We start from the raw sequence: 12,598 nt of genomic DNA, 5'->3' as shown, positions 1-12,598 counted from the left end.
TATCTCTCTAAGTGAAAGAGATATCTCTTTCTTAGAGAGATATCTCTTTAAGTTGAGAGATATCTCTTTAAGTTGAGAGATATCTCTGTTTTTTAAGAGATATCTCTCTAAAATAAGAGATATCTCTGTAATTTTGAGTGAAAATTTATTTTACGAATAAATAGTAAAAGGGCTTGCCATACTCACCTAATTTTTTTCAGTAATTAGATATACTCTGCACACTAATTTCTTGAAATACGATGAGTGTCGCGTGTGCACTTCATATCCAAAAAATGAAAATTGCATAAAATTTGCATATCTAAAATTAGAAGCTCCTGGTTTCTTGATCTGACTCTGTGTTAAAATACTAGGCCAAAAGTAGCATATTTTTTTTTAATCAAAGAAGATTCTCGATTATATTAACAGTAGAAAACATTATCGTATCCTATCTTCATTTCGACACTTTTTTTTGTCGCCAACGTATAACGTTAACGTCACATTTTTAGCTCACCTCCTTGAAGTTTTGGAGCTTTTGTAATACCGTCGGCATTGGTGTTCCAGGTAAAAGTTTTTGAAGCAGATTTTTTTCCAAGTATATCTATGCCCTATATTAACCAGAGTCACCTGATCCAGCGTGTTTTCTTGTCACCAGTCAGGTTTCAGATGCTGGATTTTTAGCCAAAGAATGTCCAGGTAAATGTTTTAAAAGCAGGTTTAAGTTTTTGGAGCAGAGCAGCTGTAAGCACTTGTTGACCAGACTTGCTTTATGATGCACACTACTATATTGCTTCACATGCTGGATATGACCTGCATTTCATTAATGAGTGAGCAGGTTAAAGATTTTGAAGCGGGTCTCATTCTTATGTAACCATTGGCCCTATCGTGACCAAACTTGCATTGATGATGCATCTAGGATTGCACATTACCAGACATAGTTCAGATGCTGGATCTTTCTTACATTTTCCGACTGACTGAACAAAAAATAAGTTTTAGAGCAAGTCCATTCCTTAACGTTATTTATCATGCATAGTTATATTTTTGACTTTCTTGTAAATAGAAATCCACGCTCCACCATGCTAGAGAGGCGCCCATATATTTATGTGTGGTTATAGGAAACGTGGCTTGTTTTAAGTCTGGATGTCTATAGGATCATATGTCTGCTTGATTACAGATTAAACACATATCTTTGGCGTTTTCACATGTATTTCGAACTGCGCTCTGTTCTAGCAAATCATATATAATGAATTCTAGAACTCTCTAAATGAGAAGTGACTAGAAATGGTGTAGAAACTTAAGTATCTATGGAGATTTGAGAAGCGAGAGGAAATAAGTCCTGGCTGGGATTCTCTCAGTTATGCTGAAAACATAATGCAGATCTATGTGGGCAAATACATATAAGTTTCTTAATGAGAAGGAATATTTAATGTATTATAGATTTTTCCATCATATTACGTATCATGATAAAATATTTTTGACTGTAATCAATATTATTCATATTATCAAATACATTGCAATATACAGAAGCCAGTAGCTGCAAGGTAAAAAAAAAAATGTTATCTGTCGGTCGCCAGATAAGTTTCTAGCGCCTGCCATTGAAATATCTGGCGGCCTCCAGATAAAATTGTAGTGTTTTTGACAATCAAGTTGTAGCACCCAATGATGTACCTTAATGCACTTGATTGACAGAGGTACACAGACCAAGTATTTTTGAAGGCGGTGCTTAAAATCTCTGCCTTTAAGGAGGCTGGGGGTTCAACAAATTAACCATAAGATATAACTTATTTTTTTTTAGATATGATATCTTAAGCTGTCAACTATTATTGGCAAAGAAAAATTTAATACATTTTTGTTTTAAAATTTTATCATTTTTGTATATCTTTATATGGAGCTCTTCTAAAGGATATCAATATAGTATGAAAATGGCCATAACCCCCCAGCCATCTTAACGACATCTACAACTTCTCTTTGAAGTCAAATCTCGGGAGTTTCAAGCCTTATTAGCAAAGATGAAATCTACACTTCATACAAAAAATCACTTCATAATGTCTTCACCTCATAACTTTAAATTTGTTTTATTAGATTACATGTCTACACCGCAAGGAACTTATTTGTCGGATTCTAGTTATTTATGTTGCGGCCAACAGATAAGTTTCTGGTCGCCGCGAGTCATTTATGTGGTGGCCGCAGGAAAACTATTTGGCCGCCGCCAAATATATTTTTCTAGCGGCCGCCGAATAATTATGTGGCGACCGCCAGATAAAATATTTTTCTTACCTTGCACCTACAATGTACTGGCTTACCTAGCAATATGATGCTTTTAAGTAAACTTTTTATTAATGTATGTATATAAAATTGCATTTATTTTTTAATCTTTTTATTTCAAAACATGTTATTTAATTTCAATTTTATGATATTAAGGTACATTTTTTATAAAACATGAGGTTGTATAACCTTATTGATGAAAATTTAGTGCATATACCTGTATATGACGTTTTTACATTCACCTATCTCATGTTTACATATCTTTTCATTTGCATTTTTCGTATGGGAAAATGTTAAATATTGATTATAAAGTTTATGTATAAACTGTCGATTAATTATGATGTTAAGACTTTCTATATATGTTACGTTTTATAAGTTAATCCATCCTCTTTTAAAGAAAAGTAACATTTGACACATCAGAAAAATATCGCACCTTAAAAAAACATTCGCATAAGATAAACACCATTTTCCGTAAAAAAAATTGTTGAGATTGGTTAATTTATGTCTTTATTCATATTTAACCTATTTCATTTACGATTTTGACGGTTAAAAAAATCCACTTTCCCCCTATGAAAATGTCTACTCCCAAAATATACGAAATGGGGGTATACTTAAATTTTCAATTATCACGTGACCGGAAAATGCATAACATAAATTATTTTCATATTTTTAGGAAGATAAGAAGTTTTTCTACAAAATATCAAAATGTCATAAAATTTCGTGAGGGGCCGAAAAACGGCCTTATCGAAACTCCCCCTTTAAGATACCAGAAACGCTTTCAATCATGCCAAACAATAAGGTTGCTGTTACATATGGTTGTATTTTGTTGCAAAACTGAAGTGAAATCGACAAGAACTTTTTTTGTTACAACGTATTTATAACACACGTGTAGTTTTATTCACTCTGATTACAAATAAAGGTTAATAAAATAAGAAAAGAGCATTTTAACTGTTATTAAAAATATTGCAATACAGTTTAAAATATCGCAATATATCGCAATACGAAATTCCCAGCCGATACCCAGCTTTACTAACTTCAGACGTGTTGTGCTACATCATGTTCAACAATTAAGTGGTGTAAATCAATTGGGGATTCTAAAAAACTTCAAAGAACTTTAAGAAAATTTTAGAATCTCAAAACTCTTTAAACATCGATAGCATCAAAATATGAAACTTTTCTACGCTTTATTCAACCATTCCTCGTGATAAATGAAAGAGCAGGCTTTTTGACATCATAGGCAACAGATTCCTTAATAAAAATGGAACTCCGACATTTTTATATCTTGTGGATGGTCATTTGCAAAATTACTTTGTTAAATATCATTATGATTCTACAAACAAGTACTCTAGCTGAAGTTGATATTAAAAATTAAGATGCTGTAGTTTCTCATTGACAATATTTATGTAGTCTTTGGAGACCAGGTCTTCCGACAATCTGTTAGAATTTCGATGGGTACTAACTGTGCTCCTTTATTGGCCGACCTGTTTAATTTAATATTCCTTAACGCAGAATTTATTCAAAAACTTCTACGATAATGACCAACTTATAACTAAACAGTATGACAAACTGTTTTAGCTTTTTTTTAGCTGTTTGACTTTAGCTTTTCCATCGTCAATTTTCCTTATTTATGTAGTATTGTTCCAAAATCACCTACATATGGTGTTTATATCTCCCAATTGATTCGATGTGCAAGAGCATGGTCTGAGTTTTTAAACCGAGGCAAACTGCTGACAAATAAGTTGATGATACAACTTGACTGACATGTTCCATACCAATTGTTAGACCATTGCTTTTATACTTAATTTGACTGCAGAGTACTCTGCATACCTGAGCAAAACATAGGGTTCACGACAGGTATAACCAGTCGACAGGGGATGCTTACTCCTCCTCGGCACCTTATCTCACCTGAAGTGTTTCCAGGGGACCGTGTCTTTGCAGTGTTAACGTCTCGTCATGTTTACTGGACTCATGAGATTGATCGCTATTCGTTATCTTCACTTTTTACATGAATGTGCGAGCAATCTCAGATAGTGCAGACTCATGTTTGTTTGAATCAATTCCCATGGATCTTGAGTGGGGTCATAGCAGGGGTTAACATTTTATTTGATAAATAATGGGGCAAATCCTTATTCTCAAGCACTACAATAGCATCATCAATTTGCAAACATTCTCAAATTGCACGCTTGGATTCAATTTTTTCCCCTCAAACTATGAAGTTGACGTAAGGCTAAATTTTGCATAATGCATGCATACAAGAAAAAAACTTCTGCACAACAGCATAGCCATATTAATATAAAAAGCAATCACATGACTGTTGTGTGGATTCAGAGACCCTTTACAGTTAAAATTCTTCAAGGGAATAACAAATTAAGTTATCTTTTCAAAAAAAAAATCTTAATAAGAACAACAGAGCTAAGATTACTCAGGTGAGTAAAATTTAACAGAAATGACCTTTTCACGTGAAATTTTTATATAGGAATAATTGTCAAGTGAAAGTTATCTCTTTAAGGTTTTTTCCAAACCTCTCGCTGCGGAACTGTAGCTCGCTGGTCTGAAAAATTTTTGAGATGGTAGCTTAAAAATCAAGAAACAGTGCAATTCTTCGCAATAAATATACACTTTTTTTCAATTTAAGAATTTTAAACGTTTTTTATGAATTAATGGCCAATTTAATTGATATATTTAAATCTTAGAATGTATAGATTTCTAAGTAACAGAATCTCATACTATTTGATAATTTCAGATTTATAATTTTCTACTTAGGTCTAATCAAATGTATCTATTGCTTATTTCTCTGGTATGTTAAATTATGTGTTACTTGGAGACATTTACACGATTTTCTCTTATACTAAGATTTAAACATATCGAATGGTGTTAATGATTTTTTTCTTTGATAATTAGGTCACTGCTTTGCCAGAGGCTGTAATAACACGTACAATTTTATTCAAACATTTTCCACATTCAATAACCATTCATAAGACAACATATTCACCAGTCTTAACGTTTTTTTCATGAATATTTTTTTTAATATTTTATTTCAAACAGCGTCAGCCTTTCTCTGCTTGAAAGTACACGTCTCTGCATCCCTGTTAGCTCCACGTAACACCCGGAAGTTTATGAATCGGGATCGGTTTGCTCCAAATTACCCACAAAGCAGTTCGGGCCACGTCGCATTCGCCATAGTTCTTGAAACGTGTAAACACACATACCGGCGACTGACAGATATTCCCCCAAAATGAATATTTTCAGGTTAATCGGGGATATGTCCCATTTATTGGCAATAGTTATATTGCTGATTAAGATGTGGAAAACTCGTTCCGTCGCAGGTGAGTTGTTTCTTTAGGCGTCCAAAATGTTAGACTGGCGCTGCCTGACTTCTCTTGAAATGTGTGACAGAAGGATACAATATGGGGTTTAAATGTTAAACATTATCTCTTTGCATTGTTAGTTGCTCGTTAACTCGTTGTTTAGGTTAGCATTATGAACGTTAGAAGTATGCACAGTTTGCAAGGGATATTCACGACTTTTGAAGTGCTCCCATATTTGTTTTAAAAATTACAGTTCAACACTACACACTACAGTATTTAATTTGCTGATTGGGTATAATGTGACCTTTCCAAAGGGTTTTTGAAAAAACCGACAGCAAAGTGTATTAAATTTGCCTGACACTGTTTTTGATGCAATCTGTTAGACTGGAGGGCTTAATGAACAGATTTTTTTCCAATATCGACTACAAAATCACCTGTACAGAAAAACAACTCCTGTCGTGTGTATTGATTGTAGGGAAAATATATATTAAAAAGTCAAATGTGTTCACCATAAAGGGGGAAATTGTTGCATATTTTAATCTCCAAGTTATTCATTTAAGGTGTAAAGATGTGTTTTTGCTCTATACTATTTATAAATATAATATGTTTGACGATACAGTCATTGGGGTGAGCGCAGTTTTGTATTATTTAGGAATGACTCTAATTCTTGGCCAAATTATTCGAGTATAACCTGGTTTGGGTCAGTTTACGCTTTATAATCCGCGAAGCGGATTATAAAACAGCGTAAACTGACCCAAACCAGGTTATACTCGAATAATTTGGCCAAGAATTAGAGTCATTCCTTATAATTTAATTTTAAAATCATTAAATAAATATGGGTGTAAAATTTCGTTGCTTTTTATTGCTTCAAATTTGCCGCTCAATAATACAACCGTAGTAACGGAAGTGATGGGAAGCGAGGGGAGGTAAAAACTGATACATAGGCCTAGCAGCTTGTTTACATGTGGTAAGATCGAATTATTGTTTGAAGTTAAAGGTATATTTATTAAATCTGGAATTTTCCATGAATCCCGAGGACTGGAAATGAGAGGATTGTATGCATACAGATGATTCAGCTGGTTGTCAGGGGGGTGTGTCCCCATACCAAACCAGGTTATACAGAAATAATTTGTGTTCCTTTTTGGATATTAACCAATCAGAGGCTAGAATACAAACAAAATTAAATTATTTGTAGATATCATCAAAAAACTTTCATATACACTTTGAACTTAGATCTGCATCTTCAAACTGCACATGTTTAAGACATACTCATTGTCACATAGCAAGTAAGAAGCATTTCCATTTCACACAGTCTAAAAAGTGCAAAATTTTAACAAGGAGGATTTAAGGAGCTGTATCTATCTGCAATTTCCATTGAAGCAAGGTATTGCCAATTTTTTTTTTTTTTTTTTTTTTTTTTTGGTTAACTTTTGATTGGTTAATGTGAAAACATAGTTTGCACAGCCATATGCAATTTATGGGAGATTTCGGATTCCAAGTTTACACTGGAAAAAAATTCTGCTGAAAGAATGTGCAGAGAGTCTGAATTTTCCCTTTGTCCAGGTATTGTCCAGAGAGCTCCTAGTGCAAACTGTGCTTCATGCCACTTGCTGCACTCGTATTAAACCAGACAAGTATTCTCATGAAAGAGCCTGTATTAATTTCCTATATCATGGTTTTTCTGACATTGATTTATTTATTTTTTCATTATAGGAATATCAGGAAAAAGTCAGATTTTGTTTGCCTTAGTATTCACCACAAGATACCTAGATCTATTTACATCATTTGTATCAGTCTATAACACATGTATGAAGGTTTTCTTCATTGCTGCTTCCTACTTCACTTTGTTCCTGATGTTCCACAAGTTCAAGGCCACATACGACAGTAACCATGATACTTTCCGTGTTGAGTTCCTAGTTGTACCAGTTGGAGGTCTGGCCTTCCTTGTCAACCATGAGTTTGCTCCCTTAGAGGTACAGTGATTTGTTAACTCATTCTGAATGTGTAATTTAACATTTCAATATAACATCAATGAGTAATGCATTTAACCTTATGTATGATTGATTAACATTTGCAGCTGTTTAAGTATTTTTAAGTGCATTATTATATCCTAAAAGTTAAAGAAGATGTTAATGCCAAAAAAAAATATAAGCAGTGCAACATACAAAATAGGCCACTGGTTTTAGTTTTTATATATATATATTTTTACATAGTGAGAATATTGCAGTGATTGAAGATTTGAGAAACTACAGTGAGATCATATTAAACTTATCTGTAACAAACTGTACATTAAAAATGGAATCTTGACTGTTTTTTATATTGATTAAAATATTCTAACAATCTTGGCTACATTGTAGATCTTGTGGACTTTCTCCATCTACCTGGAATCTGTGGCCATCCTTCCCCAACTGTTCATGGTCAGCAAGACCGGTGAAGCGGAAACCATCACTAGCCACTATCTGTTCGCCCTCGGCTCGTATCGGGCTCTCTACCTCCTGAATTGGATTTACAGATACTATTTTGAGGGATTCTTTGACCTTATTGCTGTGGTAGCTGGGGTTGTGCAGACCATATTATATTGTGATTTCTTCTACTTGTATATAACTAAGGGTAGGTAATCCTCCGAGAGAAAATTCTCCTTAGTGACCATGTTCTTCTGATCTATAGACAATACTTTGTGTAATGTGTTCATGCTTACACAAGGCCCTTATGTAGCTTGAAATGCTAGCAATGCATGTTCTATGAAATATTCAGAAATGTTAAAAAAATACATATTTCTGCTTTGCTTACCTGAGATTTATTATCCCATGTTTATACTTAAATCCTCAAATATATAAATGGTTTTGTTTACACAGTGGAAAATATCATTAAAAAATAATCAAATTAAAGTCTTATGATGGTATTAATGTACACAAAATTATGCAAGAAAGTGACATAGTACTAGGGTTTTTATCTATGTATAAAGGTAGGTAAAGTACTTTTGTGACTTTCAGGAAAGGGCTCCCTTCTGTTTACAAATAATGAGATCGTATTCAAGGACTCCGCCCCCCTGTTGGATGTGTAGAACAGGTACTCACACCATTTCTTGTGTGTATAGCTTATGATGGACCTCTCGTGCATGATTTAAAAACAGCTGGTTTACATTCAGTGTGAAAAAAAACAATGTACGATTAGACTAGGCTACTTATTTAACCCAAAGCTTTCAAGATGCACAAAGAAATCGTGTGAATATCTTACATAATATTATACCTTCCATTTCTAAGAATGTAAAGCAGATGTTAAGAGCATAAAATGGTGTGGGAATTTTTTTTCTATTTCCATTTTCTTTTATTTGTTTATTTTTTGAACTAGAACAACTTTGGTGATACATACACACAATTTTTATGCCTAATAAAAAACTTTTATATGTCCAAAAAAAAAAAATCGGTTCAATGGATATACAGACCAACAGGACACTTTCTTTAGTAGAAATAATTTTAGAACAAGACAGACCTGCATTTTCCTTAATTAGTATAGTGTATCTACTTTCTGCTATATCTCTTCACTCAAATATTATTCCCAGATTATTTCATGAAGACTCTCCATAAGATATATTTAAACTTGCTATCTTATGAGACTGTGTATACTTATTGTACCTGGTACATGAAATGGCTTCAGTTTCTCAGCATGATCAGTTTCTTTTCCTATATGGAATGCTTATAAAGTAGAATTTCAGGTTTTTCATACACCTCTCAAGACCATGTAAACTGAAAGGAAGGTTACAAAAAATTCATGTTTAAACTCCACATGCATATGATACTGAGAGCCTATTTTTATTCTTATTTTTCAGTGCTGAAAGGAAAGAAGATATCATTACCAGCTTAGTGAACTAGTATGGGCTCTGGGTATAAACTGTTTCTATGTTGGTCATCATTCGGGAGAAAAGGCACTGGACATTTTGTGACAGAAGTCAATGCCAAGTCATCAGAAATTACTCAAATGTCCAGCCTTTATTCAAGTTACAAAAATATGATTAGAAGACATATTTATTGGCATTTTTGCATTAAAAGCATAGTATGTGTATTGCATAGATATCATACGTCATTAAAATATGTACGAGAGTGTTGATTAAATGGGTTCAGTTGGTGTATGTTTGTTACTTTTGTACAACTGACAAACTAGGTCAAAATTCACAAAAATGTCAAAAAAGTTCTAGATTGATTTTGGAAAAAATGTGATCATTTGCCGTTTAGTAAGCTAGTCAGGAGGTGCTTTCCTTGGTGTTTAATGTAGGACTGTCACTTTGATATTTAAAACCTCTAAAGAGCAGCAATGAAAGAAAACTTTAATATTCTTTTCATATTCAAAATAGGTGAAGGTTTTTTTTCTCTCCATATTTTTTTCTTTATATTTTTGGTGCAATTTCTCATAAACCTAGAAAGATAAATTATCTGTTCCATGTAGAAATATGTTTTATTTTCATGTAGAGAAATCCTGTTATGTACTGATCATCTCTAGATAATAGTACATGTAGTAAGAAAATGAATTCTGGTTTAGAAGAAGCAAGAAAACTGATTGCCGTAAAGCATATGACTTTTATTCAAAAATATAATTTATAGCTATGAAACATATATTCTCTGTACATTCACCTGAAAGGGATATTCTGCAAATGAACCCTCCCTGTTCTAAAAATGAAAGATACTTCTGTTAGAAAAATTAAATGGATTACTTATAGCTGTATTTCAGTAGTTTGTATATAGAATGTTCACAGCTTGGTTCACAAACATTGTAAATACTTGTCCATGTTTATTTAATACTTAACAGTATAAACCTTATGTTAACAAAAACATTTAAAATTGTGATGTGCAAAATGGGCTTCAAGATGTCACTATTTGATACACTTGATAAATTATTTTTGTTTGTATTGAATACAGAATAAAAATCATTTTACCAAGATATATACTACATGTAGCTTAATATATACATCTCAAGTTTGTCTTAATGAAATCAATTTCTGGGAAAATCGTATCAGAATCCGATTATCTATGAGTCTGCCTTTGTTATTTGTAAATAAGCTTTTGTATTTAGAAAGTAGAGAGCATGGTTAATTGTTGAGTGATAATCTGGCATCAGAAACCATTGGTAGAATGTGCAGTGTATGTCATACATGTATAGCCTTGTTCAAGTGTTTTTACAGTTTCAAATACATGTAAAATGTTTTGCTCTTTTAATTCTTTGTTTTATGAATGAAATTAAAATGGACAAAATTGGAAATTATACTTTGCTTCTTTTTTTCAATTGGAAAAAGGTATGAAGCAATGAGATTCATGGATATTTATTAGCCTTTAAGTTAAGGGTATGGAAGATGTCCAAAACTTTTTGAGCAATGCTGCTTATGATTTTGTTTCAGTAAGAGAGGAAGTTTTTATATGAATGGGTCATGCTTGACACTTTCTGAATAAAGCCGCATTATAATTTAGAAAAAAGGGACAGAGAGTGCATTTTAATAACATGGCCATAATTAGAGGTATGATTTGAAGCCATTTCTGTTATCGGAGGATTAAAATAGTACTGAAATAATAAGTTGTCAGAATGAATAAAAATCGGGTATTTATGATACTGTATACTACAGGTATACATATATAAAAAGTTTCGTGGTGACTGTTGACAACTGACATAAATATAGATTACAGTGGCATTAAAAACCAGCTGGAAGTAAAAAATAACTGCAAGTCTTTTTATTGTCAAATTTTTTCATTTACTGTAAAATCACATTTTCATGGGGTCAAATTTTCGAGGTTTAAGGAAAAAATATTAGTTTGAGGGGATTTGATTTCGTGGTTGGAGATGTATTGAGTAGTTTTGTATATGAAATTTTACATTTTGTGTTGGACCTGAATTCTTGGGTCTCTTCATACCTCGAAAACCACGAAAATTAAACCCCAACAAAAATTAGTGATTTCACATTAAATCTTTGTGAACTTTTCAGATAAGGTCAAATGTAATGGCATTTGCTACAATACAATCATATGCTTACCTTCCATAAAACTAGACGTAAGGTGATTTTTTTTTTTTTTTTAACTTTTTTTAAGACTGCATGATTGTCCACTCTCAGATTAAGAGTTATGTCCCTTCTAATAACATAGCAATTGTACAACTTGATTTAAAACTGTACATTTGGACTGGGATTCAAGCCTGAAATCTCTGCATTACAAATCAGGTGCTCTAACCATAGAGCTATTCAGTCCTCTATCCACAATCTATATATAGCTCAAACCATCACATTTCTCCCTCCTTAAATTGTTTCGGCCCTCAAAGGCACAACAGCAAGATTTTTTTAGTCCACGACAGGACTTCCACCTGCAAGTCTAGATGTGTACAATGGCACCAAATAAAATAGGACAGGAGAAAATTATTTAATTATGGCATGGCTGGAAATAAAATCTGGGACCCTGCATTGCTAGTCAAGTACTCTAAACACTGACCCTGCCTGTCCCATGCCAATATCCATGGTCAATATAGCCCAAACCTACAATATTGTACAATGATTGAGAATTATTTTTTCATCCTTTAGAATTACAAATGAAAAGAATTCAAACTTGATATCATTATGATAAATTACAATTTTGCTGAGAAACCTGAGTTAGTTTAAGTTTTCTGTATCAAAATGCATGCAGTACGTGTTGTATTTAAAAAGAATGGAGGAGTACGAGGTGAATACAATCCCCCCTCCCGGTAAACCGTAATGTTGAACATGTTAACCACTATGCTATCATTGGAGTGTGTCGGTGTTCTTAAACAAGTTTGTTGAAGCATTTTATGATTTCAGAAATGTTCTATTTTTATATGTAATGGGTTCAGACTCCATTTCTTTTATACATAAAAATAGATTTTACATTAATTTTCCCGTCATTTAAACATTTTTTGTAGAATGGAGACTTTTTTATGGCTCCATACACCCATTTTCTACTAGATATGCTAAACTGTCAACTTTAAAAACACATTATCAATCAAATAAATTATTCAGTAAAATAAATGAATCAACCATAATAAACAACAAATAACAGATT

At 32.8% G+C, this 12,598-nt stretch overlaps 1 protein-coding gene across 2 annotated transcripts; it reads left to right on the top strand.

The window, feature by feature from the left end:
* The first annotated feature begins 5,389 nt into the window (after positions 1-5,389).
* LOC133190205 (ER lumen protein-retaining receptor 2) lies at positions 5,390-10,802 on the top strand. Of its 2 annotated transcripts, XM_061325700.1 has the most exons (5): positions 5,390-5,567; positions 7,263-7,522; positions 7,907-8,159; positions 8,543-8,618; positions 9,379-10,802. In XM_061325700.1, the coding sequence occupies exons 1-4, from the start codon at positions 5,477-5,479 to the stop codon at positions 8,611-8,613; spliced, it is 675 nt and encodes a 224-aa protein (XP_061181684.1). In that variant the 5' UTR covers positions 5,390-5,476; the 3' UTR covers positions 8,614-8,618; positions 9,379-10,802. The 2 variants fall into 2 exon arrangements, with proteins under 2 accessions (XP_061181684.1, XP_061181686.1); XM_061325702.1 differs by lacking the exon at positions 8,543-8,618 and having other exon boundaries at positions 5,392-5,567.
* The last annotated feature ends 1,796 nt before the right edge of the window (positions 10,803-12,598 follow it).

The sequence above is a fragment of the Saccostrea echinata genome, unplaced genomic scaffold (assembly GCF_033153115.1).
Source record: "Saccostrea echinata isolate AGI-Se365-2 ecotype Australia unplaced genomic scaffold, CSIRO_AGI_Sech_v1 ptg000022l, whole genome shotgun sequence".
In the NCBI taxonomy this organism is placed as follows: domain Eukaryota; kingdom Metazoa; phylum Mollusca; class Bivalvia; order Ostreida; family Ostreidae; genus Saccostrea; species Saccostrea echinata.
Note: the sequence above shows the minus strand (reverse complement) of the source record. Positions and strands in the feature narration are given on the sequence as shown.

Excerpts from the sequence above, each read along its gene's own strand:
- LOC133190205 (XM_061325700.1), top strand. The coding sequence starts at position 5,477 with ATGAATATTTTCAGGTTAATCGGGGATATGTCCCATTTATTGGCAATA. Across the intron at positions 5,568-7,262 it reads GAAAACTCGTTCCGTCGCAG|GAATATCAGGAAAAAGTCAG; the intron begins GTGAGTTGTTTC and ends TTTTCATTATAG. Across the intron at positions 8,160-8,542 it reads CTACTTGTATATAACTAAGG|GAAAGGGCTCCCTTCTGTTT; the intron begins GTAGGTAATCCT and ends TGTGACTTTCAG.